General features: G+C 42.9%; 1 protein-coding gene across 2 annotated transcripts in view; it reads right to left on the bottom strand.

The window, feature by feature from the left end:
* phka1a (phosphorylase kinase, alpha 1a (muscle)) overlaps positions 1 to 27,044 on the bottom strand; it is a 53,314-nt gene that overhangs the window by 18,895 nt on the left and 7,375 nt on the right. For both annotated transcript variants that reach the window (XM_014156626.3, XM_014156625.3), the window contains exons 2-15: positions 17,252 to 17,410; positions 16,986 to 17,033; positions 16,411 to 16,579; positions 16,164 to 16,246; positions 15,622 to 15,702; positions 11,535 to 11,633; positions 10,857 to 11,003; positions 10,322 to 10,375; positions 4,988 to 5,110; positions 4,615 to 4,710; positions 4,304 to 4,411; positions 3,650 to 3,728; positions 2,418 to 2,552; positions 311 to 420 (exon numbers count right to left, since the gene is read on the bottom strand). In XM_014156626.3, the coding sequence (XP_014012101.1) occupies positions 311 to 420; positions 2,418 to 2,552; positions 3,650 to 3,728; positions 4,304 to 4,411; positions 4,615 to 4,710; positions 4,988 to 5,110; positions 10,322 to 10,375; positions 10,857 to 11,003; positions 11,535 to 11,633; positions 15,622 to 15,702; positions 16,164 to 16,246; positions 16,411 to 16,579; positions 16,986 to 17,033; positions 17,252 to 17,410 (1,491 nt within the window). The remainder of the gene's footprint in view (positions 1 to 310; positions 421 to 2,417; positions 2,553 to 3,649; positions 3,729 to 4,303; positions 4,412 to 4,614; positions 4,711 to 4,987; positions 5,111 to 10,321; positions 10,376 to 10,856; positions 11,004 to 11,534; positions 11,634 to 15,621; positions 15,703 to 16,163; positions 16,247 to 16,410; positions 16,580 to 16,985; positions 17,034 to 17,251; positions 17,411 to 27,044) is intronic.

The raw sequence follows: 27,044 nt of genomic DNA, 5'->3' as shown, positions 1-27,044 counted from the left end.
ACGCACACACACACACACATTTTCATGACATGTTGGGGAGGTTAGGGTTAAAGTTAGGGTTAAGGACTAGGGGTAGAGTTAGGGTTAGGTTAAGTGTTAGGGAAAAATAATTCTTAATGGTCAAACATTTTTTCCCTTAACTTAACCTTAAAATAGCAATTGAACAAATTCAGGACATGAAAAACATCCTGACTTGTCAAAAAAGTTATTGTTTTCCTACCTTGTCAGGACATTCAGGTGAAATGTTAGGACATTGGGCTCCTGAAAAGGTAAGTACACACACATTTTATAAGTACTGTACTGTGTCTACCTGTGGCGTGAAGGCAAAGATGGTGTTGCGGATGACATAGAACTTAGAAGTTCCTAGACATCCAATCCTCCTGTAGGGTCTACCAGTCAGCCCCAGTCTCTGGTTACGTCCTGGGGAAGAGGAAGAGTACAGATCGATGTGAGTAAGACCTTTAAACAGGTCAACATTCACTAGGCCGCAGGGCCAAACGGATTACCAGGACGTGTACTCCGAGTATGCGCTGACCAACTGGCAAGTGTCTTCACTGACATTTTCAACCTCTCCCTGTCCGAGTCTGTAATACCAACATGTTTCCTGCAGACCACCATAGTCCCTGTGCCCAAGAACACTAAGGTAACCTGCCTGAATGACTACCGACCAGTAGCACTCACATTTGTAGCCATGAAGTGCTTTGAAGGGATGGTCATGGCTCGCATCAACACCATTGTCCCAGAGACCCTGGACCCACTCCAATTTACATACCGCACCAACAGATCTACAGATGATGCAATCTCTATTGCACTCCACACTGCCCTTTCCCACCTGGACAAAAGGAACAGCTATGTGAGAATGCTATTCATTGACTACAGCTGAGCGTTCAACACCATAGTGCCCTCAAAGCTCATCACTAAGCTAAGGACCCTGGGACTAAACACCGCCCTCTGCAACTGTATCCTGGACCTCCTGACGGGCCGCCCCCAGGTGGTAAGGGTAGGTAACAACACATCACCACGCTGATCCTCAACACGGTGGCCCCTCAGGGGTGCGTGCTCAGTCCCCTCCTGTACTCCCCGTCCACTCATTACTTTACGGCCAGGCACGACTCCAACACCATCATTAAGTTTGCAGATAACACAACAGTGGTTGGCCTGATCACCGACAACGATGAGACAGCCTATAGGGAGGAGGTCAGAGACCTGGCCGTGTGGTGCCAGGACAACAACCTCTCCCTCAACATGATCAAGAAAAAGGACATGATTGTGGACTACAGGAAAAGGAGGACTGATCACGCTCCCATTCTCATTGACGGGGCTTTAGTGGAGCAGGTTGAGAGCTTCAAGTTCCATGGTGTCCACATCACCAACAAACTAAGATGGTCTTAGCACACCAAGACAGTCGTGAAAAAGGCACGACAAAACCTATTCCCCCTCAGGAGACGGAAATGATTTGGCATGGGTCCTCAGATCCACAAAAGGTTCTACAGCTGCACCATCGAGAGCATCCTGACTGGTTGCATCACTGCCTTGTGTAGCAACTGCTCGGCCTCCGACCGCAAGGCACTACAGAAGGTAGTGCGTACGGCCCAGTACATCACTGTGACCAAGCTTCCTGCCATCCAGGACCTCTATACCAGGCGGTGTCAGAGGAAGGCCTTAAAAATGGTCAAAGACTCCAGCCACCCTGGTCATAGACTGTTCTCTCTGCTACCGCATGGCAAGCGGTGCTATTGCGCCAAGTCTATGTCCAAGAGGCTTCTAAACCGCTTCTACCCCCAAGCCATAAGACTCCTGAACATCGAATCAAATGGCACCCAGACTATTTGCATTGCCGACCCCCCCCCCCCCTTTTACACTGCTGCTAGTCTCTGTTATCATCTATGCATAGTCACTTTAATAACTGTACCTACATGTACACATTACCTAAATTACCTCGACTAACCTGTATCCCCGCACTTTGACTCTGTACCGGTACCCCTTGTACATAGCCTCGCTATTGTTATTTTACTGCTGCTCTTTAATTTGTTATTTGCAAGTAAGTGTTTCACTGTAAGGTCTACACCTGTTGTATTCGGCGCATGTGACAAATACAATTTCATTTGATATTCAGCATGCTTTTTAGTCTAGGATTAGGGTCCGGGAAACTGGCCGTCACTGCCCGGTGTAGAAGTGGCTTCCAATAGCTCACCAGTTTTTGCTTTTGTAATGTTGTTTTCTTGCCGTCAAAAACTTTTTTGTATGGTAGTGAAAGATTTATTACTATGGTAGTGAAAGATTTATTACTGAGTTATACGTAAATGTGGCTGAGGACTCTAGCAGGTGGGACATGGATGGAGTGTATGTCAGCTACTGTCTCCACCTCTATCCCATTCTTCCCTAACTTTCTCCCTTCCCTCCCTCTCTTTGTTTACCGAGTCGTGCGTAAATGTGGCTGAGGACTCTAGCAGGTTGGACATGGATGGGGTGTATGTCAGCTACTGTCTCCACCTCTATCCCATTCTTCATCAACAACTCCTGGATCTCCTCGTTCTCTGCCAGGATAGACACTACAGGAAGAGGAAGATAATACATTTTAAAAACATAGGAGTTTTGACTGACTTATTTCACTATGAAAATAGCTAGAAATATGTAATTTTCTCTGTAAAATGTGTTTGACTGTTGGGGGGTGGGGTTCTTCCCAGAAACAAGTATGTCATGAGATGATTGTGGGATGTAAAACTTAAAAAATGATTAATAAATAAATATAAACAGTAACACTCAATATGTGTTATTTCATAGTTTGTCTTCACTATTGTTCTACAATGTAGAAAATAATAAAAATAAAGAAAAAAAACCCTTGAATGAGTATGTGTCCAAACTGTATATATATTTAATAGCTACATTCATTATACAGTATGTATTAAGGCTGGTTTACAGTTGGTCTATCGACATTTCTGCAGACAGTCGCCATAGCGACATCTTAAAACATTCTATTCTTGCCCGACACAAAACCACAGTCTCTACGTGACATCAGCAGCCCGGTGCCCCGAATAGCATACTTGCTCTATTTTAACACCAATAAACCCATCTGTTTAAAAATTAAGTAAAATGTCAACTACAAGCAACTTTCTAAATAATATTTTGGTTCATTTTTAGCTAGCTAGCTGGCTAACCAGTTCAAATAATGACCAAGAGTATAACTTCCGCTCATTTTATAAATTATTACAGGAAAATTAACCCACATCATTATTTACAAGGTAAAGATGGCGAGCTTCCAGAAAATACCTTACGGTTGTGAATGTGACAAAATAAAAGTAGGTCATTCTATAAGATAATTGTAGAACTCCTGCACCACCTTGTCAGATGGATTTGGTATTGTTGCTATAGTAACTAGTAACCACGACAACGGACGTTGCGACAGTCACAGAGACATTCACTTTTTCATGTCTGTGCGACAAGGAAACCGCCAGTCGCAGCGACGATCAACAGACATTCCACATGAGTATAAATTACATGTTGTTTTGACCAGGGACACCTGTCAGATTGGAATTGTCTACAGACATGTCGTTAGACCAAGTATAAACTGGCCTTTAAATATGGTCCTTTAGCAGACGCTTTTATAAAACGTAGACATATTATTCAGTATGTAGCCTTCATATCTCACCCTGCACCACCACGTCTGGCTTGGGGATGGTGGAGAAACGTCGGTTGAGAGGATCTATCTCTCCAGGGGCCAGGAAACCCTGTAGAACACAGAGAGAGGGCAAAGCTTTACCATACAATACCGGAGAGAGGACTTTATCACCCAACGGCAGTTAGTCACCAGCTATTGTAGTGTTTGTAGCATAGTGTACACTACCTAGTGTTGCATAGTATACACTACTTAGTGTAGCATAGTATACACTAGCTAGTGTAGCGTGTGTAGTATAGTATACACTACCTAGTGTAGCATAGTATACACTACTTAGTGTAGCGTGTGTAGTATAGTATACACTAGCTAGTGTAGCGTGTGTAGTATAGTGTACACTAGCAAGTGTAGCATAGTATACACTAGCTAGTGTAGCGTGTGTAGTATAGTGTACACTAGCAAGTGTAGCATAGTATACACTACTTAGTGTAGCGTGTGTAGTATAGTGTACACTAGCTAGTGTAGTGTGTGTACACTAGCTAGTGTAGTGTGTGTACACTAGCTAGTGTAGTATTCACTAGCTAGTGTGTGTAGTATAGTGTACACTAGCTAGTGTAGCACAGTGTACACTAGCTAGTGTAGCGTGTGTAGTACAGTGTACACTAGCTAGTGTAGTGAGTGACCTCTCACCTCTGCCAGTAGACTTCCCAGTACGTAGAGGGACTGACCCCACTTTAGAGGGAGCTTCCCCAGAGGGACCCTCTCCACAGAGTGGGGGTTTACATACTCCTCATCCACCTGTAATAAACAACATTGGTTCACATGTGTGATTAGGCTTGCTAAACTCCCAAGTGTTCCAGAAATCATGTTTGGAGGATTCTGGAGTTCCTGCTTATTCCCTTCCCATTCTGGGAATCTACCAACCAGGACTTCTGGAAAACCTGGGAAATGTTGTGAAAGTTCCATTAAGCCACCACTACACCCTGGTCTTCCAGTCTTACCCTATCAGGTGGAACACTGTAGAGCTCTGGTAGTAGACAGATCCCGTCCTTCTGTTTGATCAGAATCCCCTCCAGAGCATCCCTGTACTCCTGGACCTAGACGGTTTACAAACAAAGACATGGCAGGTAATGACAATGCTATGAAGGCATATTAACTCCTATGAGAGTTCATAACCTGCTCAGGTAGCCTGGCAGTTGCTGGATCGAATCCCCGAGCTGACAAGGTTAAAATATATTGTTCTGCCCTTGAGCAAGGCAAAAAACACATTTCCATTTCACACATACAGGTTACCCACTTGTACATACAGTGAAACAGGACTATATAAGCACCCTCTAATTATTAGTAGTATTATTTAACTTGCTATATAGCCACCTGTTCTGGGCTGTTGGTGAAGACGCCATCCAGTATGAGGTAGGTCCAGAACAGGGGCCATTCACACTCTATGTTCTCAAAGAGCTTCAGCTCAGCAGACTCATAGTATAGACGGTTAGGGTCCTGGGACGGGAGGGAGGGAGGGAACAGAACCACAGAATTATGGGGAGAGAACAATAGGAGATGGATGGATGAAAAGGAGGGCAATAAAACAAAGTACAGTTCCAGAATGACATTTTTTCTGAGGAGATGTGACGCAACATATGAGAACCTGTCGGATGTCGCACCGACTCATTGTTGGAAAAATTCAAAATGCTACGAAAATCAGTTCTTGTGTAAATCTAGATTTGTTGTTTTGGATACTTTAAACCCTTTACTTTAAGGGTAATGTAAATATATTGTATGATTACTTGAGGAAAATGGTTAATTTCCACGTTTAAAAAAAAAAACGTTAGCTAGCATGCCCAACGTGAAAAAGCTAGCTCAAAATTCCCTGACCTGAGTGTGGCAGCTGACTTGACCCAATTCAAGATAACATGCTACAAATCAATTAAATCAGGCTGGTTTGGACACAGAATAATTAGCTAGCTAACGTAGTTAGCAATGTAGCAGTATAAAGTTAATCATTTACGATCAACAATGGAGTTATGAATACAAGTAGGTGGGATTGTCATTTTGTCGTATGCTGGAGATAACGTTCATAACAGGTTCACACTTTCTTCCGATGTTGTTTGATCAGTGGGTATTAGCCTATAAGCTGGCCAAAATGACATGAAAAGTGCTCAACATATATGAACATTATTGCAGTAATTTCACAAGTTCTGAATTATTTTAGGTAGCAAAAGCAATCGATATCTTATTCTGAACTTGTTGGAAGTGAGAAGCATCTTGCTGTCGTTTGTTAGCTCTTTCATTTCGACGTGTGTCCCATTTCTTGATCTCCATGGCCAAGTGCCTTCACTCCCCTCACAGATGGAAAAGCAGATGAATTGTCTACCAATAGTTACAACAATCCACTGCTTTTAATCTTTGTGAACGAGTACACAGGCGAGAAGGGGTGTGAATTGGGATTGAGATTGGGCTCCTAATAGTAACACAGTCTTCCCATTTTCTAGTTAGTCATCAATCATCGTTGAAGCTGACAGCTGACTTCTCAGATAAATAGCGATATGTTGTTTGTTGTTTGATTTAGCTAATCAGTTGTCAATACACCTCATCATGGATGGAGAGATGAGAGAGCATATTCAACAAGGAGCAAGCAAGGTATGTTAAGCTAGCTAGCTAGCTAGCTAAGTACACAATACTTTATAAACTCAGGCCTTCACTACTTGCATATACTTTGTGTTTGTTTAAGGTAGGCTATAGCCAGTGTTGTTGGAGTGAGTACTATTGAAGGCAAATTTGAAGACAAGCTGCTATAGCTAACGCTAGTCTAAATGTTTCACTGACTATTTCACCAGCCATGGTCATTTTCATCCCTGTATCCCACATAACAAGTTAGCTAGCTAACAATTTAATGTTAATTAAAGATAGTGGGAGATAACGGGTCCGAATCCAGAATTCTAAATAATGTCACGGGTCTGGGTCGGCTCCGACACAATTGTCACGGGTCTGGGTCGACTCCGACACAATTGTCACGGGTCTGGGTCGACTCCGACACAATTGTCACGGGTCTTGGGTATGTGTAGCCTAATTTTTACTGACTTGTCAGGAAGGAACCATACAGATGTGAACGTGACTGCTGCAGTAGAGAGAGAGAGATAAATGGTATAATTAATGATGCTGCTCTGTATGTTTCACGATTGTTGTAGTTGGCCAATCGTGAGTTATCAAAGCAGCAATAGGCTGCAGTCATAGAGCCTCCATGTGGGGTAACCATTAGAAGATATGTAATCATGGAAGATGGAATCAAAATGGTGGAATTAAAAGTTCAAGAAGGATAGGCTACAACGACCACGAGCCAACAGGTAGGATGCTACGTTATATTCTGAATGGAGTTGTTGTTGTTTGTAACTGTGTAGGACGAGAAAGCGCATGAAGCAAAAAAAAATGTGATGGGTTTGATGCAGTCAAGACAGGTACTACCTAATCATATTAGATTATAAATATCCTAGCGATGGCAGCCATCAGTCTACCAGGGCGGCGGCTATTAGTCTACCAGGGCGGCGGCTATTAGTCTACCAGGGCGGCGGCTATTCGTCTACCAGGGCGGCGGCTATTCGTCTACCAGGGCGGCGGCTATTCGTCTACCAGGGCGGCGGCTATTCGTCTACCAGGGCGGCGGCTATTCGTCTACCAGGGCGGCGGCTATTCGTCTACCAGGGCGGCGGCTATTCGTCGTCTACTAGGGCGGCGGCTATTCGTCGTCTACTAGGGCGGCGGCTATTAGTCTACCAGGGCGGCGGCTATTAGTCTACCAGGGCGGCGACTATTAGTCTACCAGGGCGGCGGCTATTAGTCTACCAGGGCGGCGGCTATTAGTCTACCAGGGCGGCGGCTATTAGTCTACCAGGGCGGCGGCTATTAGTCTACCTGGGCGGCGGCTATTAGTCTACCAGGGCGGCGGCTATTCGTCTACCAGGGCGGCGGCTATTCGTCTACCAGGGCGGCGGCTATTCGTCTACCAGGGCGGCGGCTATTCGTCTACCAGGGCGGCGGCTATTCGTCTACCAGGGCGGCGGCTATTCGTCTACCAGGGCGGCGGCTATTCGTCTACCAGGGCGGCGGCTATTCGTCTATTAGGGCGGCGGCTATTCGTCTACTAGGGCGGCGGCTATTCGTCTACTAGGGGGGCAGCTATTAGTCTACTAGGGCAGCTATTAGTCTACTAGGGCAGCTATTAGTCTACTAGGGCAGCTATTAGTCTACTAGAGCACGAGTCGGCTTGCTTGATTGCGTCTCTCCCTCCTCCCTGTTCTCGTTTCACTCGCTCACACTTACAGTAGCCTACATTACCTGTCAAAAGTTTTAGAACACCTACTCATTCAAGGTTTTTCTTTATTTTATGATTTTCTACATTGTAGAATAATAGTGAAGACATCAAAACTATGAAATAACACATGGAATCATGTAGTAACCAAAAAAGTGTTAAACAAATCAAAATATGTTTTATGTTTCAGTTTCTTCAAATAGCCACCCTTTGCCTTGATGACAGCTTTGCACTCTTGGCATTCTCTCAACCAGCTTCATGAGGTAGTCACCTGGAATGCATTTCAAGTAACAGGTGTGCCTTCTTAAAAGTTCATTTCTGGAATTTCTTTCTTAATGCGTTTTAGCCAATCAGTTGTGTTGTGACATGGTAGGGGGAGGGGGTATACAGAAGATGGTCTTTTACCAAGTAAGGCTAAGTCCATATTATGGTAAGAACAGGTCAAATAAGCAAAGAGAAACAACAGTCCATAATTACTTTAAGACATGAAGGTCAGTCAATACGGAAAATTTCAAGAACTTTGAAAGTTTCTTCAAGTGCAGTCCCAATAACCATCAAGCGCTATGATGAAACTGGCTCTCATGAGGACCGCCACAGGACAGGAAGACCCAGAGTTACCTCTGCTGCAGAGGATAAGTTCATTAGGGGTACCAGCCTCAGAAATTGCAGCCCAAATAAATCCTTCATAGAGTTCAAGTAACAAACACATCTCAACATCAACTGTTCAGAGGAGACTGTGTGAATCAGGCCTTCAAGGTCAAATTGCTGCAAAGAAACCACGACTAAAGGACACCGATAAGAAGAAGAGACTTGCTTGGACCAAGAAACACGAGCAATGGACATTGGTCTGGAGTCCAAATTGGAGATTTTTAGTTCCAACCGCCGTGTCTTTGTGAGACGCGGTGTGGGCGAAGGGATAATCTCTGCATGTGCATTTCCCACCGTGAAGCATGAAGGAGGAGGTGTTATGGTGTGGGGGTGCTTTGCTGCTGACACTGTGATTCATTTAGAATTCAAGGCACACTTAACCAGCATGGCTACCACAGAATTCTGCAGTGATACGCCATCCCATCTGTTTTGGGCTTAGTGGAACTATCATTTGTTTTTCAACAGGACAATGATCCAACACACCTCCGGGCTGTGTAATGGCTATTTTACCAAGAAGGAGAGGGATGAAGTGCTGCATCAGATGACCTGGCCTCCACAATCCCCCGACCTCAACCAAATTGAGATAATTTGGGATGAGTCGGTCCGCAGAGTGAAGGAAAAGCAGCCAACAATTGCTCAGCATATGTGGGAACTCCTTCAAGACTGTTGGAAAAGCATTCCAGGTGAAGCTGTTTGAGAGAATGCCAAGAGTGTGCAAAGCTGTCATCAAGGCAAAGGGTAGCTACTTTGAAGAATCTCAAATATTAAATATATTTTTTGATTTGTTTAAAACATTTGTTGGTGACCACATGATTCCATATGTGTTATTTCATAGTTTTGAGGTCTTCACTATTATTCTACAATGCAGAAAATAGTAAAAAATAAAGAAAAACCCTTGAATGAGTAGGTGTTCTAAAACTTCTGACCGGTAGTGTACACACACAGCCCGGCCCCTGCTAGAGCATCACCTCTCTCTACCTCAAGCTTTATCAGCTCTGGTTAATAAGGAAGGTTAAAAATGGACTTTTCTGCTGCTTTCCTCACTCAGGTGGGATCATACGAGGTCTGGATCCAACCAAGTCTATATGGAACGGGTCTAGTTGTCCTTCGGTCCTTTCCAAACGGGTGTCTATATTTAACAATGCTATTTATGCATATCGGGTCCTAATGGGAAAGCCCCAGGTCCATTTCGGACGGGCGGTCGTCACCATGGAGCGGTCGTCACCATGGAGCAATCGTCACCATGGAGCGGTCGTCAGGTAAGGTAAGAATGATGACCTAGCAGTGTGTGTGTGTTAGAGATCTCTTTGTGTGTGTGTGTTAGAGATCTCTTTGTGTGTGTGTGTGTGTGTGTGAGATCTCTTTGTGTGTGTGTGTTAGAGAGAGAGTGTCAAACTCATTAATATCTATCAATTCAATCCTTTTTTCCCACTGCCATCCGGGCCTTCAACAACACCAGGTCGCAGTCACACGACACTACCCAGTCAACTATCTGCTTTTGCACACTAGTACTGTACCATTTTCCTTGCCTCTCTACAGTTAAGGTCATGTTTTGTGTGATTGTTTTGTAGTGTTTGTATTGTTTTAACTTTGCCTGTATGACCAAATCATTTCATCTGATCTCTCAGCAGATAACATTGTTCTTCCTGAACATGGAGACATCTGCAACTCGTTCCAGTACTCGTTCCTGCTGAATTTAAATTATTATTATTGCATCCAGAGGGAGGGAGGTGGAGAGTGAGAGAGCATGTTTTTACCTCTTTAGGCGTTTTGTGTCCATCCCTGAGAAACCTACAGCATCCATATCGACCCTGAGAAAAGAGAGCGATAAAAATGTAAATATGCTCAGCCAAACTCTGCCTAATAGAGTTTGACTTTGATTTAAATGGACAACTTAAATAACAAAAAGGGCCTGAAAGTTGATTTGAGCCCCACATGGAAATCAAACGAAGGGAAAAACTTGACCAATAATAATCTAGGGGAGAAACTGGCTGACCCTGACCTGCAGTTCAGATACCATCTTCTTCTTGGTGTTGTTTTCTATGGACTACATAACCTTTTCACGGGTTACATTAAAGTACATAACACTGCATAGCCCTGTCATAAGGGTTACATTATAGTACATAACACTGCATAACCCTGTCACAAGAGACACATAACACAATATATAATATATGCCATTTTCCCTGCCATAAGGGTTACATAACACGGGATGACACTGCATAGCGCTGTCATAAGGGTGACATAACACTGCACAGCCCTGTCATAAGGGTGACATAAAAGTGTCCTGACCTGTAGTTTGGATATGATCTTCTCCTTGGTGATGTTGACTATAGAGATGTCCTCTACAGCGAAGGCCGGGTACGAGATGATGGACAGAACACCTGCATCCACCTCTTTAGACATAGATGCCCTGGGAAGCATGGAGTTGAGGATGGACTAAGGAGAGAGACAGAGAGACAGAGAGACAGAGAGAGAAACAGAGAGAAAGAGACAGAAAGAGAGAGAGAGAGAGAAAGAGAGAGACGGAGAGAGAGCATATTAGAGACACGTTTCCCTCAGATTACACAGATCCACAAAGAATTCTAAAACAAACCGTATTTTGATAAACTCCCATATCTATTGGGTGAAATACCACAGTGTGCCATCACAGCAGCAAGATGTGTGACCTGTTGCTACAAGAAAAGGTCAACCAGTGAACAAACACCATCGTAAATACAACCCATATTTATGTTTATTTTCCCTTTTGTACTTTAACTATTTGCACATCATTACAACACTGTATATAGACATAATATAACATTTGAAATGTCTTTATTCATTTGGAACTTATGTATGTAAGTGTAATATTTACTGTTCATTTTTATTTCACTTTTGTTTATTAACTCTGATAAAGGAAAACTTAGCCAAAACTAATTGAAATGTATATTATGTGTGTCTATACGTGCGTTAGTGTGTGTGTGTGTGTACCTGACAGTGCTGTATATCATCAGCCAGAGCGTGCACCACAGACCCTGGTCCTCCTCCGGCTCCAAACAGGTTCAGTTCATCCAGGGCCTCCAGAGCTGCCTGTGGACACAACACCTTCATAAGGACTACATAACACCTTCATAAGGACTACATAACACCTTCATAAGGACTACATAACACCTTCATAAGGACTACATAACACCTTCGCACGGGCCGCTCAACACCTCTGCACGGGCCGCTCAACACCTTCATATGGACTACATAACACCGTCACACAGGCTGCTCAACACCTTCATAAGGACTACTCCATACGGGCTGCTCAACACCTCCATACGGGCTGCTCAACACCTCCATACGGGCTATTTAACCCTGTCACAAGGGCTGCGTAATATTGTTATAAGGGCTCGTAACACCATAAGACCTAGACAACCTTGTCACAAGGGCTACATAACACTATAATAAAGACTACATAACGGTTGGTCCAGATTTTCATACCGTGCCGGTGCCATACTGAGGTATACCGTATTACTGGTGGTGCACATAACGGAGCGCCAAAAAAATGCTAACAGGTACTAAGGAATTCCCATAGCAGATGCTAGGTAAATGCTAACAGGTACTAAGGAATTCCCATAGCAGATGCTAGGTAAATGCTAACAGGTACTAAGGAATTCCCATAGCAGATGCTAGGTAAATGCTAACAGGTACTAAGGAATTCCCATAGCAGATGCTAGGTAAATGCTAACAGGTACTAAGGAATTCCCATAGTAGATGCTAGGTAAATGTTAACAGGTACTAAGGAATTCCCATAGCAGATGCTAGGTAAATGCTAACTGTTACTAAGGAATTCCCATAGCAGATGCTAGGTAAATGCTAACAGGTACTAAGGAATTCCCATAGCAGATGCTAGGTAAATGCTAACAGGTACTAAGGAATTCCCATAGTAGATGCAAGATAAATGCTAACAGGTACTAAAGAATTCCCATAGCAGATGCTAGGTAAATGCTAAGAAGCGCAAGCGAACATAAACTAATTGCAAGGGCGGACAACCCTGCTCATAAAGTTATAAAGTCAGCTCCTCACAGTTTGCAGCAAAACGTAGACAGGCTCTTGATCCATGAGGGGCTGTTACCAAGATTCAAGAAGCTTTTCATCTTGTAAGCTGGCCTCTTGGACTAGCAAGTTAGTAAAACCAAAAACACAGCTGGAGAGAATTTATTTAAAATTTGGCACATCTTGGATAGTTAACTTAATGTAAGACATACCGTATAGCTGATCACCTCACTTCAGTTACGCAGTAGGAGTGACTCACCTTCTGAAGCACACGCGTGACTCGCTCAATCAACTGTTGTGAGGAACTACCGGTTAACTACCGCTAAGCTTCATAATGAAAAATAATCAAAAACAGGTGAAATTAAGAACGCTATCTGCTTAACTATTTACCTAGTTGACGGCAGGCATTTATTTAAAAAGTACAAATATCCAAATTTATATTACAAATCATATAGCGGGTATTTCAAAAGACCCCGGATTCCCGTATATACGGTATACTGCCCAACCATACAACATCTTCATAAGGGCTACATTGCCCTGTCATAAGGGCTACATTGCCCTGTCATAAGGACTATGTCAGGTCGTAAGACTGTCATAACAACGACATATCAGATACAACAAACCATCATAACTGTTTTTGTGGAAATGACAAACTTGTAGAAACCGAAGGACGGTGACAGATGGCTGGTGTAAAATAATGAAACAAAATGGAAAAAACTACATGTCGCCTCCACTGATATGGTTACAAGAAACGGCACATTACGCTGCTGGTTTCTAGGAACGAATAGAAACTGTTACTAGTATTAATCTATTTATATTCATGGAAACTCCAGTAACCAACGCTTAGAACATGATACTAGCGAACACAATCAAAGGCGTACCAATGACAGACAAATGTGTGTGTGAGTTCACGGAAGAAATGTGTGAAACCCACCCTCTGTCCATCATGAATGCATTCTCAGCTGCTTTGTGTGTGTGTGTCTGTGTGTGAGCGTGTGTGTGAGCGTGTGTGCACGCGTGTGTGCGTGAGAGGATTGGCCTTCATCTCTTTCATTGCAGCATGCCAGATACATAAGAAGGGGTGAAAAAAGGAGTGAAAGAGAGGACAGTCCACTCCTCAGAGCCCGGTTCCTCTACCCAGTACAGCCAGTAGAGGACTGACCACTCCTCAGAGCCCGGTTCCTCTACCCAGTACAGCCAGTAGAGGACTGACCACCCCTCAGAGCCTGGTTCTTCTACCCAGTACAGCCAGTAGAGGACTGACCACTCCTCAGAGCCCGGTTCCTCTACCCAGTACAGCCAGTAGAGGACTGACCACCCCTCAGAGCCCGGTTCCTCTACCCAGTACAGCCAGTAGAGGACTGACCACCCCTCAGAGCCTGGTTCTTCTACCCAGTACAGCCAGTAGAGGACTGACCACTCCTCAGAGCCTGGTTCCTCTACCCAGTACAGCCAGTAGAGGACTGACCACCCCTCAGAGCCTGGTTCTTCTACCCAGTACAGCCAGTAGAGGACTGACCACTCCTCAGAGCCTGGTTCCTCTACCCAGTACAGCCAGTAGAGGACTGACCACCCCTCAGAGCCCGGTTCCTCTACCCAGTACAGCCAGTAGAGGACTGACCACTCCTCAGAGCCTGGTTCCTCTACCCAGTACAGCCAGTAGAGGATTGACCACCCCTCAGAGCCCGGTCCTCTACCCAGTACAGCCAGTAGAGGACTGACCACTCCTCAGAGCCCGGTTCCTCTACCCAGTACAGCCAGTAGAGGACTGGTCACCCCTCAGAGCCCGGTTCCTCTACCCAGTACAGCCAGTAGAGGACTGACTACCCCTCAGAGCCCGGTTCCTCTACCCAGTACAGCCAGTAGAGGACTGACCACCCCTCAGAGCCCGGTTCCTCTACCCAGTACAGCCAGTAGAGGACTGACCACCCCTCAGAGCCCGGTTCCTCTACCCAGTACAGCCAGTAGAGGACTGACCACTCCTCAGAGCCCGGTTCCTCTACCCAGTACAGCCAGTAGAGGACTGACCACCCCTCAGAGCCCGGTTCCTCTACCCAGTACAGCCAGTAGAGGACTGACCACCCCTCAGAGCCTGGTTCCTCTACCCAGTACAGCCAGTAGAGGACTGACTACCCCTCAGAGCCCGGTTCCTCTACCCAGTACAGCCAGTAGAGGACTGACCACCCCTCAGAGCCCGGTTCCTCTACCCAGTACAGCCAGTAGAGGACTGACCACCCCTCAGAGCCTGGTTCTTCTACCCAGTACAGCCAGTAGAGGACTGACTACCCCTCAGAGCCCGGTTCCTCTACCCAGTACAGCCAGTAGAGGACTGACTACCCCTCAGAGCCTGGTTCCTCTACCCAGTACAGCCAGTAGAGGACTGACTACCCCTCAGAGCCTGGTTCCTCTACCCAGTACAGCCAGTAGAGGACTGACCACTCCTCAGAGCCCGGTTCCTCTACCCAGTACAGCCAGTAGAGGACTGACTACCCCTCAGAGCCTGGTTCTTCTCTAGGTTTCTTCCTAGGTTTTGGCCTTTCTAGGGAGTGTTTCCTAACCACCATGCTTCTACATCTGCATTGCTTGCTGTTTGGTGTTTTAGGCTGGGTTTCTGTATAGCACTTTGTGACATCGGATGATGTAAAAAGGGCTTTATAAAATACATTTGATTGACTGAACAGGAATAATTAATGAAAAGACAGCGACGGGAAGAGTGGGATGAATGGAGGGGTAAATGAGAGGGGTGAATGAGTACGGAATGTTCAGAGTGTTCCGCAAGCAGGTCAGGTGCTTGTGTGTGTGTGTGTGTGTGTGTGTGTGTGTGTGTGTGTGTGTGTGTGTGTGTGTGTGTGTGTGGGGGGGCGTGTTCTTTGTTGCTCCACTCTTTTGATCATAGCTTGATAAAGGTTATCTGTTTGTGGCAGGCTTTTTCAGCAGTGTCAGTCATCTTTATAGGCTTTCCCATACAGACCACAATACGACACAAGGAATTACCTTCATCATAACCTCTCCTCCCTGTGTGTGTGTGTATTCTCACTTTAGCCATGCCAATGGAGCTAGCGTTGAGCTCAGGGATCCCCTGGTTCGTCTTGTCTCCTCGCTCCCACATCCCGTAGTCCTGTAAGAGTAGAGTAGAATTCATAAAGGATTTATAGAGCTTGGTAGAGCATTCATAAGGTCTTCATAACCACTGTAAGTAGCAGAGTGAGTAAGCAGAAGGGTTCCATTTTAAATTAAATTACCAACCACTTAAATGACATTATAGAGCTGTACAGAACGTTCATAAAGTCTATATTAGCACTATATAGATGCTACAACATCCACAGTTTGCTTCTTCACGTCTTTGAATTTAAACAGAAACTTACATCCACTTTGTGAGCTGCCTCGATGTAGAACTATGAAGGCATATAACCTCCATATTAACTCCTATGACAGTTCATAAACACTACATAGAGACTGAAGAGAAACGTACAGCCACTTTGTGAGCTGCCTCGATGTAGAACTATGAAGGCATATAACCTCCATATTAACTCCTATGACAGTTCATAAACACTAGATAGAGACTGAAGAGAAACGTACAGCCACTTTGTAAGCTGCCTCGATGTAGAACATGAGATTCTGTACCACATCCACCTCATCTTGAGTGTAGACGATATGGAGTCCTGCAGGACAGACACATGAAGCATGGGTAAATACGAGTTCAACAATTATAAAAAAACGTCACAAAAAATACATTTGATTGACTTGTAGTTGGTACGGCAACTGGAGACTCAAAACATGAGGATTAAGTGAGGAGTGGAAGACAGTCATGGAGTGTCCCCTCTACCTGAGGCAGTCATCTGAGCGAGGAACAGCAGGAACAGAGAGGTAGCGTCCACTTGGAGGTGTCCCCACTGATCGTCCCCCACCACGGTAGCACAGGTCCTGGTGTTGTACTTAGCATGGAGGCAGTCCGTGGTGCTCTTAGTGTACTTAAACTTCTCCACCTTGTCCAGCTGAGTGAGTGAGTGAGTGAGTGAGTGTGTGAGTGAGAGAGAGAGAGAGGAAATAATAGGAAAGAGAGAGGTGAAGGGATACAGAAGAGAGTGTGAGTGAGAGAGAGAGAGGAAATAATAGGAAAGAGAGAGGTGAAGGGATACAGAAGAGAGTGTGAGTGAGAGAGAGAGAGGAAATAATAGGAAAGAGAGAGGTGAAGGGATACAGAAGAGAGTGTGAGTGAGTGAGAGAGAGGAAATAATAGGAAAGAGAGAGGTGAAGGGATACAGAAGAGAGTGTGAGTGAGAGAGAGAGGGGAACATGTATGTATTACGCATGTATGAGCCTTTAGAATGTCTTAGAATGGCTCATTGTCTTATAAGGTGTTTACATCTTGTCCAGCTAGAACCTGTGCGTCGTACCTACCTGTCTCATAATGCACTGTAGAACACCTCTCATTAGTTTCACCACACTCTGGGGGGGAGAGAGAATAGAGAAGAGGAGAGAGAAGTCATCAACAAGCAGCCATACACCTCCCAATCAGCAGGCAGACAGACCAGAGGACTCGCTAGCCAGGAAGAGAAACAAGACAACTAAGGCTTTGCCACCTGGCACACAAAAAAAAAAAATACAAAAAAAAAAAAAATAAATAAATAATCACACACACAGGCGCGCAGACACACACACAGTACCTGTTCCAGTTCGTAGGCCTTAGCCTTGTCTTCATCTCTGTCTGCATTCTTCCTGTAGGCCAGACTGAGAGCCCAGACAGACAGGATGCTGTACACGTTGTCTCTCACCCAGGCATCAGGCTGATCTCCACTGGCTGGGAGGAGACCTGTGACTGGGTCCTGGGGAGGAGAGGGGAGAGAGGGAAGGGGCTTTAGGGCTGATCTCCACTGGCTGGGAGGAGATCTGTGACTGGGTCCTGGGGAGGTGATAGGAGAGAGGGAAGGGGCTTTAGGGATGATATCCACTGGCTGGGAGGAGACCTGTGACTGGGTCCTGGGGAGGAGAGGGAAGGGGCTTTAGGGCTGATCTCCACTGGCTGGGAGGAGACCTGCGACTGGGTCCTGGGGAGGAGAGGGGAGAGAGGGAAGGGGCTTTAGGGATGATCTCCACTGGCTGGAAGGAGATCTGTTACATGTCAGAGGTTAGAGGGGACAGGTCAATGTAGGCGTGGTCCCTATAGTGTATTAGGGTTGGGAACTATCCAGATTTCCATTCCTTCATACCGTTTCATACCGTAAATGGTATTACCAGCAGTAGGGCTGGGCGATATATCAAATTCATTCAAATGTATGTTTTACTAAGATATGCAAATGCATGTATCGCAAGAATCTATTTTTTTTTTTAAATATATATATATTTTTTATGTCAGCTTGTTCTTATGTTGTCTTTGGTCACGTCTCCTTCGCTCCTTCCCATTTACACACACACACACACACACACACACACACGCACACACACACACACCAAGCTCCTCCCCCACACGCCAAGCTCCTCCCCCACACGCCAAGCTCCTCCCCCACACACCAAGCTCCTCCCCCACACACCAAGCTCCTCCTCCTGCCACTCACAACAACAAATATGGAAAATTAATGTTCAGTTTCTGTCGCGGGCAGAATTGCGTTACCACGTGTGCTTGAGAGATTATTTATGAGACGTGTTAGTTTTCTATAATGTCTGCTACCAGAAGTTGGTCATTATTAGTGAATGTGCATTTTGCATGGTTCTGGTTACATCTGTAACAAAAAGGGCATTTTTATAAAACAGATCAGTGATTATTGCAAAAAAAGCAGGTTAAAACCTCTTGAGCATCTGATCCCGTTAGCGGGATCAAAATCCAGCGAAAAATCATATCGCCAATTAGCATTAAAAAATTATCATAATTTTTTACAAAAATAAAAAATATATATTTTTTTTTTTTATAGATACACCTCTCCTGAATCGACCCACGTCGTCCGATTTCAAAAAGGTTTTACAGGAAAAGCAAATCATTAGATTATATTAGATGAGTCCATCGTAAAAAGCAGCTTCATAGCCATTTTCCGACCAACCACTTCCATCACATATTATCAATAAACAGCTAAATGTAGCACTAACCTTTTACAAACTTCATCAGATGGCACCCCTAGGACATCATGTTATACAATGCATGCATTCTTTTGTTCAATAAAGGTCATATTTATATATAAAAACAGCATTTTACATCTCTGTCTGACGTTGACTACCTAATTTCCCCTCAAAAGCGTCCCGGTAAACAATGCTACGTTTCAATAAATTGCTATACTATAACGATTTTTTAAATGTATATTGTCAATCTAACATTTATAGATGAATATCTCTTGAGAACACCCGTCATACCAGATTTTAAATTAACTTTACTGGGTAATCACACTTTGCGATAAAAGGAGATGCGATACTCAGAAAATCAGCTAATATACAGTGCTCGGCGCCATCTTGGACGCAACAGTATGAACCATCTCATCTTCTATAATATTGTCAATAATCGCCGACCTTTAGTTGTCTTCATCAGAAAGCATCCCAGGTCCACAACAGATGTATTTTCGGTCAAAAAGTCCATACTTCACGTTCCATTAGCCTGATGTTGGTAGCGCGTCCTATGGCTCTCTCCAAACGCAGCTCTGCACTTCATAATGAAAGCAATCCTCGCGCATGTAGGTTCGTTCAAACATGTCAAACGTTGTATAAAATAAATGTTCAGGGCCTCTAACACCAAGAGAGCCAATAAGATTCGAGGGGGATGATGTCATGGCCTTTAAAACCGTTTCCAAAGGTGGGGGCAGACATGGCCGCCGGCGTCATAATGGTGATGGCCCATCCCCTGTGACCAATTTCAAACTCCTGTCATTCACTGAGTTTTGACTCTATAAGGCTCAAACCACTGTGAAAGGACTGGCGACATCTAGTGGAAGCAATAGGAAGTGCCAAAATATTCCTAAACCCCTGTGTTTTTCAATGGGATAGGTTTAAAGTCAATACAACACATCAGGTATCCACTTCCTGTCAGAAAATGTCTCAGGGTTTTGCCTGCCAAATGAGTTCTGTTATACTCACAGACACCATTCAAACAGTTTTAGAAACTTTAGAGTGTTTTCTATCCATATATAATAAGTATATGCATGCCCTATCTTCTGAGTTTGATTAGTAGGCCGTTGAAAATGGGAACGATTTTTTTTCAAAATGCGCTGTGGCGCCCCCTATCCTAGGGTATCCTCAAGAGGTTAAACTATTTTTATAAAATAATTACATTATTAGTGGGTCTTATGATTGTGGAAGGCTTATATTTAGCTTAGGTATAACTTCACAAGCCCTGAATTCATTCGATTATTGCTGACTGTTTGAAATGCAGTGCATTTTACCTTTAATTGTACTACAAAGCTTATTTAGAGAAAATGTTTTGTTTTAAATCGAGATATATCTATCGTGAATTACCCATAGAATTAAAAAAATAGAGAGATGATTGAGGCCATATCGCCCAGCCCTAACCAGCAGCAAACACAATGGGTGCTAGAGCGTTGGGCCAGTAACCGAAAGGTTGCTGGATCGAATCCCCGAGCTGACAAGGTAAAAATCTGTCGTTCTGCCCCTGAACAAGGCAGTTAACCCACTGTTCCCCGGGCGCCGAAGACGTGGATTAAGGCAGCCCCCCCGCACCTCTCTGATTCAGAGGTTGGGTTAAATGCAGAAGACACATTTAAGCTGAAGGCATTCAGTTGTACAACTGACTAGATATCCCCCTTCCTTTCTGAACTTAAAAATAATAAATGTGCTAAGAAATGCTAACAAAGGCATTGTGATGTCACACAGGATTTGGAACTTTAGAACCCCTGTCGGCCAATCGTTAAACAGGCTCCCGCCATTCCACTCACTGTGAATTTTGACTATTTGTGATAGTTTGAAATCACAAACAGATCACTGGGGACAATTTGATGGCTGTTAGGGTGAACTTTCTCTTGTCCCGTCCCCCCCCCCCCCCACAATTAACCTGTCTGCAGCCTGACAGATAGGAGACTGTACATGTAACCACAGTTGTTCTCTGTTTCAACATAAAGGCAGGTTTCCTCACTGCACTTTGTCTTCCTCTGTGAGGTTTCAACAACTGCAGTGCTACAGAACTTCTCCACTTTGACACCATAAGCATTTACTATGAGTCTCTCTCATCTTTATCAGTTGGGCTTTATCTATTATATGTGTGTGTGAGTGTGTGATGGGGCTGTGATATAATGGACATTTTTGGTTAAAACAATTTGTCATGCAAATGGACAGTTATTGCCATAATTGTCATTTTTGTTGAAAAAGGTTTTGAGCTTTTAATGCATCTTTGAAAGTTAGCTACGACATACCTAATGAATACAACACATTTTGGTGACACCCCTGTCTCAAAAACTTTTGGAAATGAAACTTCTCCTTCCGACTGTGCCATTAATTCGGGATTTAAAATGATTAGCAATTTTACCCACCATGTAAAAATGAAAAACTGCTAGGGTAAACTATATCTACTTGCATATGAAGTTGAATCCCCCCCTTCTCCTAAAATGAAAGTATTATGACGATCATTTTTTGCTCATTGTTACTGTCCATAATTGTGTGTGTGTGTGTGTGTGTGTGTGTGTGTGTGTGTGTGGGGGGGGGGGGGGGGAAACCCATACAGTCGGTCTAGTATTTCCTGTTCAAATCACCTGTACCCACTTTGTATAATTGGAGTGAGTGTGTATACACTATAGTACTGTAGTGTATGCACTACACTACCAAAACAAATTATCTAATGACAGTCTCTTTCCAACAAAACTCTGCAGAGCTGTGAAGGTTGTATCCCCCATATATATATAACATTCTAATGGTTGCAAGAATTTTGTATAATAATTTAAATGTAAAAATTCAAAGTTTGGATCTGGCATTGTTTTGCGTACCATTTCATAAACAATGTGCCATGGAATCGGTACATCTAAAATCTCTTCCCAACTATTTTGCAATTTATATGGCACAGCTGTCAATTTTTTGGTCCTTATATGAAACTGGTATACTTTTTTATTCATCACAATTTTCTTTAACCAATTAGGGTCTTTAATGCAGGGCCGACAGACAAGTTCCTTACTTTTTCCCCCCTTCCACTTGCCTCTTCAATTTTTGCAGTAACGTTGCAATTAGTTGGTTGTAATTTTGAGTAGAGCAGACATTTCCATATATTTGTGTTAGCTGCATGTGTGACGTAACTCCACCAGTACTATTTATGATATCATTTAAAGATTATTAAAAAAAAGATTTAAAAAAAGGGGAGGTATAATGTTTTTTTAATCTATTACTATATTTGAGTTTAACAACAATATTTGTTGTATGATTTGTTCTGTTTTTTTTCTGGTGGATTAAATTGAAATTGCAACCAACTTTTTATGGCTTGTTTTAAAAAGTGATATTTGGGAGATTAGTTCCTTTTTAAATAACTGAAAGCCCATGGTTGTAATTTGAATAAAGGGAAAAATGTCATTCTTGAACATGGGGTGAGACATTCTTACTAATCTACTAGAGAACCAGTTCGGATTTTAGTATAACTTTTGTATGACTGAAGCCTTTAGTGAGAGGTCTAATGCATTAATATTCAATCATTTCTGCCCTCTGAACTCATATTCATTATATAAAATAGTTTAATTTTGTCTGGCTTGCCGTTCCAAATAGAATTGAATATTTTTCTACTCAAATAATTTAAAAAAAATAGGTCACTAGGTGTAGGCAAGACCATAAGCAAACTGGGACATGACTAAAGAGTTAATCAGGAGGACTGTTCCACAAATAGACTACGGTAGCAAGATCTTATCTATTTTTGCTAACTTTCTATAAAAATGTATTGTAGTGAGATTATTTCTTTCTTTCGGGATATGTATACCGAGTATGTCCACATCACTGTCAGACCATTTAATTGGTAAACTACACGGTAATGTAAAAGTTTAGTGATCCAAAATGTAATATAATACACTTGTCCTTATTTGGTTGTAATCCAGAGAAGTTAGAAAACGTATCTAGATCCTCTATGAGGCTGTGGAGGGATTCAATTTGTGCATTTAAAATAAAACATGAATCATTAGCGTACAATGACACCTTTGTTTTTAAGCCCTGGATTTCTAACCCCTTATTATTGTTGGATCTCATTTTAATAGCTAACATTTTGATGGCCATAATAAATAGATATGCCGATAGTGGACAACCTTGTTTTACTCCTCTTGACAGTTTAAAACTTTCAGAGAAGTAGCCATTATTTACTATTTTACACCTAGGGTAACTAACTATACATGACTTTAACCCATTTTATAAGAGATTCTCCTAAATTTAAATGCTCCAGGCATTTATATATAAACTCCAGTCCAACAAAAAAACGTTTCAAAATCAGCTATGAATAGCAGGCCTGGTTTCCCAGATTTTTCATAACGTTCTATTGTTTCCAGTACTTGTCTTATATTTCTCCAATGTATCGCCCATGTAAAAAACCTGCCTGATTAGAAATAATAATATCCAACAATACCTTTTTAATTCTATGCACTATATATGTTGCTAGAATTTTTGCATCACAACACTGAAGTGTAAGGGGACCCCAATTTTTTTAAATGGACTGGTTCTTTATATTTCCCACTTGTATCCTGTTTCAGTAATAATGAAATCAGACCTTGTTGAGTGTCCGATAATCTACCATTTACATAGGAGTGGATAAAACATGCTAATAACGGTCCTCTGAGTATATCAAAAAAAGTTTGGTATACCTCAACTGGTATGCCATCCAGCCCTGGATTTTTCCCAGCCTTAAAGGCTTTAATTGCATCAAGAAGTTCCTCCTCTGTAATTTCACCTTCACATGAGTCTTTCTGTAGAGCTGTTAATTTGACATTATTAATAGAAAACAAATCCATACAATTAGCGTTGGTTAGCGGAGATGGAGACTGAGATGAAAACATATGCCTAAAGGACTTTGCTTCCTCTTTCAAAATATAATTTGGTGAATCATCGGTGACTCCGTCATTTGTAACAAGTTTCAGTAAATTATTTCTGGTAGCATTTCTATGTCGAAGATAAAAAAAAAAAAATTTGGTGCATTTTTCCCCATATTCCATCCAGTTTGCTTAATTTTTATAATATATTACACTTGATCTTTCTTCAATAACTTCCTCCATTTCTTTTTGTTTTTCCTCTAACTTATTCTGAGTCTCTATGGTACAGTTTTAATTGCCATCTGTTCTGTTAGACCTTCAATTTCCTTTGTTAATATACTCTTTTGACCTAAATTGCTTTTGTTTTAGAGCTGAGTACTGAATTGCATGGCCTCTAAAGGCACATTTAAAAGTGTCCCATACAATATGGGGATCTGCTGTACCTATGTTATGTCGGAAAAAGTCAGTAATAAATTATTCTGTCCTAGTTAGAAACAAGTTATCATCCTATAGGCTTTGATAAAATTTCCAATATCCTCGCCCACTTGGAAATTCAGTAAGAGTAATACTATCTGATGGTCCGACCGCATTCTGTCCCCTTTCAACACTTTTTAAACTTTTGGTGCCAACGTCAAGATGACTAGCTTGATTGAGCCTCCACCATGTATATCTCACTAGGTCAGGATATTAAGCCTCCACCATGTACAGTGGGGAGAACAAGTATTTGATACACTTCCGATTTTGCAGGTTTTCCTACTTACAAAGCATGTAGAGGTCTGTAATTTTTATCATAGGTACACTTCAACTGTGAGACGGAATCTAAAACAAAAATCCAGAAAATCACATTGTATGATTTTTAAGTAACTAATTTGCATTTTATTGCATGACATAAGTATTTGATCACCTACCAACCAGTAAGAATTTTGGCTCTCACAGACCTGTTCGTTTTTCCTTTAAGAAGCCCTCCTGTTCTCCACTCATTACCTGTATTAACTGCACCTGTTTGAACTCCTTACCTGTATAAAAGACACCTGTCCACACACTCAATCAAACAGACTCCAAACACTCCACAATGGCCAAGACCAGAGAGCTGTGTAAGGACATCAGGGATAAAATTGTAGACCTGCACAAGGCTGGGATGGGCTACAGGACAATAGGCAAGCAGCTTGGTGAGAAGGCAACAACTGTTGCCGCAATTATTAGAAAATGGAAGAAGTTCAAGATGACGGTCAATCTTCACCGGTCTGGGGCTCCATGCAAGATCTCACCTCGTGGGGCATCAATGATCATGAGGAAGGTGAGGGATCAGCCCAGAACTACACGGCAAGACCTGATCAATGACCTGAAGAGAGCTGGGACCTCAGTCTCAAAGAAAACCATTAGTAACACACTACGCCGTCATGGATTAAAATCCTGCAGCGCACGCAAGGTCCCCCTGCTCAAGCCAGCGCACGTCCAGGGCCATCTGAAGTTTGCCAATGACCATCTGGGGGATCCAGAGGAGGAATGGGAGAAGGTCATGTGGTCTGATGAGACAAAAATAGAGCTTTTTGGTCTAAACTCCACTCGCCGTGTTTGGAGGAAGAAGAAGGATGAGTACAACCCCAAGAACACCATCCCAACCGTGAAGCATGGAGGTGGAAACATCATTCTTTGGGGATGCTTTTCTGCAAAGGGGACAGGACGACTGCAACGTATTGAGGGAGGATGGATGGGGCCATGTATCGCGAGATCTTGGCCAACAACCTCCTTCCCTCAGTAAGAGCATTGAAGATGGGTCGTGGCTAGGTCTTCCAGCATGACAACGACCCGAAACACACAGCCAGGGGAACTAAGGAGTGGCTCCGTAAGAAGCATCTCAAGGTCCTGGAGTGGCCTAGCCAGTCTCCAGACCTGAACCCAATAGACAATCTTTGGAGGGAGCTGAAAGTCCATACTGCCCAGCGACAGCCCCGAAACCTGAAGGATCTGGAGAAGGTCTGTATGGAGGAGTGGGCCAAAATCCCTGCTGCAGTGTGTGCAAACCTGGTCAAGAACTACAGGAAACGTATGATCTCTGTAATTGCAAACAAAAGGTTTCTGTACCAAATATTAAGTTCTGCTTTTCTGATGTATCAAATACTTATGTCATGCAATAAAATGCAAATTAATTACTTAAAAATCATACAATGTGATTTTCTGGATTTTTGTTTTAGATTCCGTCTCTCACAGTTGAAGTGTACCTATGATAAGAATTACAGACCTCTACATGCTTTGTAAGTAGGAAAACCTGCATAATCGGCAGTGTATCAAATACTTGTTCTCCCCACTGTATATCTCACTAGGTCAGGATATTAAAGCCTCCACCATGTATATCTCACTAGGTCAGGATATTAAACCTCCACCATGTATATCTCACTAGGTCAGGATATTAAAGCCTCCATATATCCACTAGTTCAAATATATCCATGATATTAGTGATTTCCACAAGAGCATGAGAGTGATAGTTTTTGTAGTGTGATTCCCTTTACGGTCCATTGAGGTATTTAAAACAGTATTATGGGGGGGGAAGTCAAGTAACCCTTGAACAAAATGGCCACATGAACTAAGTACAACAAGTCGTTTCCAATTCTTAATCTTACCTCCCACTTAAAGTTAAAACTCCATTAGCTTTAGTCAAAAAGTCATGGTGACATCTTTACCCGGATTCGAGCAATAGCCGCGGAAAAAGCCTTTAAGAGCTAGCTTCAGAAAAAGCAAGCGCCATTAGCCAGGAGCAAGATGACCCATCCCCTCCCAAGGCCCAACAACTGCCAACCTCGCACTCTGTCGAAGACATCCTTTCAGAGCTGAGATCCCAATGTACAGAACTCTACATCAAACTAGATGGCATTAACTCTCAGCTCAGCGCGATAGGGGGCAAGGAGACAACCCTGGAAAATGCTTTGCCTGACATCAACAACAAGATAACCATCAACACGGGGCGCCTGGATGAGGCAAAGGGGCGAATCCTATCCATGGAAAACTCACTGGCAGATGGCATGGAAACTAGAGATCGACCGATTATGATTTTTCAACGCCGATACTGATTATTGGAGGGCCAAAAAAAGCCGATACCGATTCAAATCGGCCGATTTTTTTAACATGTATATATTTATTTGTAATAATGACAATTACAACAATACTAAATGAACACTTATTTTAACTTAATATAATACATCAAAATCAATTTAACCTGAAATAAATAATGAAAAGTTCAATTTGGTTTAAATAATGCAAAAACAAAGTGTTGGAGAAGAAAGTAAAACTGCAATATGTGCCATGTAAAAAAGCTAACGTTTAAGTTCCTTGCTCAGAACATGAGAACATATGAAAGCTGGTGGTTCCTTTTAACACGAGTCTTCAATATTCCCAGGTAAGAAGTTTTAGGTTGTAGTTATTATAGGACTCTCTCTATATACCATTTGTATTTCATATACCTTTGACTATTGGATGTTCTTATAGGCACTTTAGTATTGCCAGTGTAACAGTATAGCTTCCGTCCCTCTCCTCGCCCCTACCTGGG

The sequence above is a fragment of the Salmo salar genome, chromosome 18, assembly GCF_965601325.2.
Source record: "Salmo salar chromosome 18, fSalSal1, whole genome shotgun sequence".
Classification (NCBI taxonomy): domain Eukaryota; kingdom Metazoa; phylum Chordata; class Actinopteri; order Salmoniformes; family Salmonidae; genus Salmo; species Salmo salar.
Note: the sequence above shows the minus strand (reverse complement) of the source record. Positions and strands in the feature narration are given on the sequence as shown.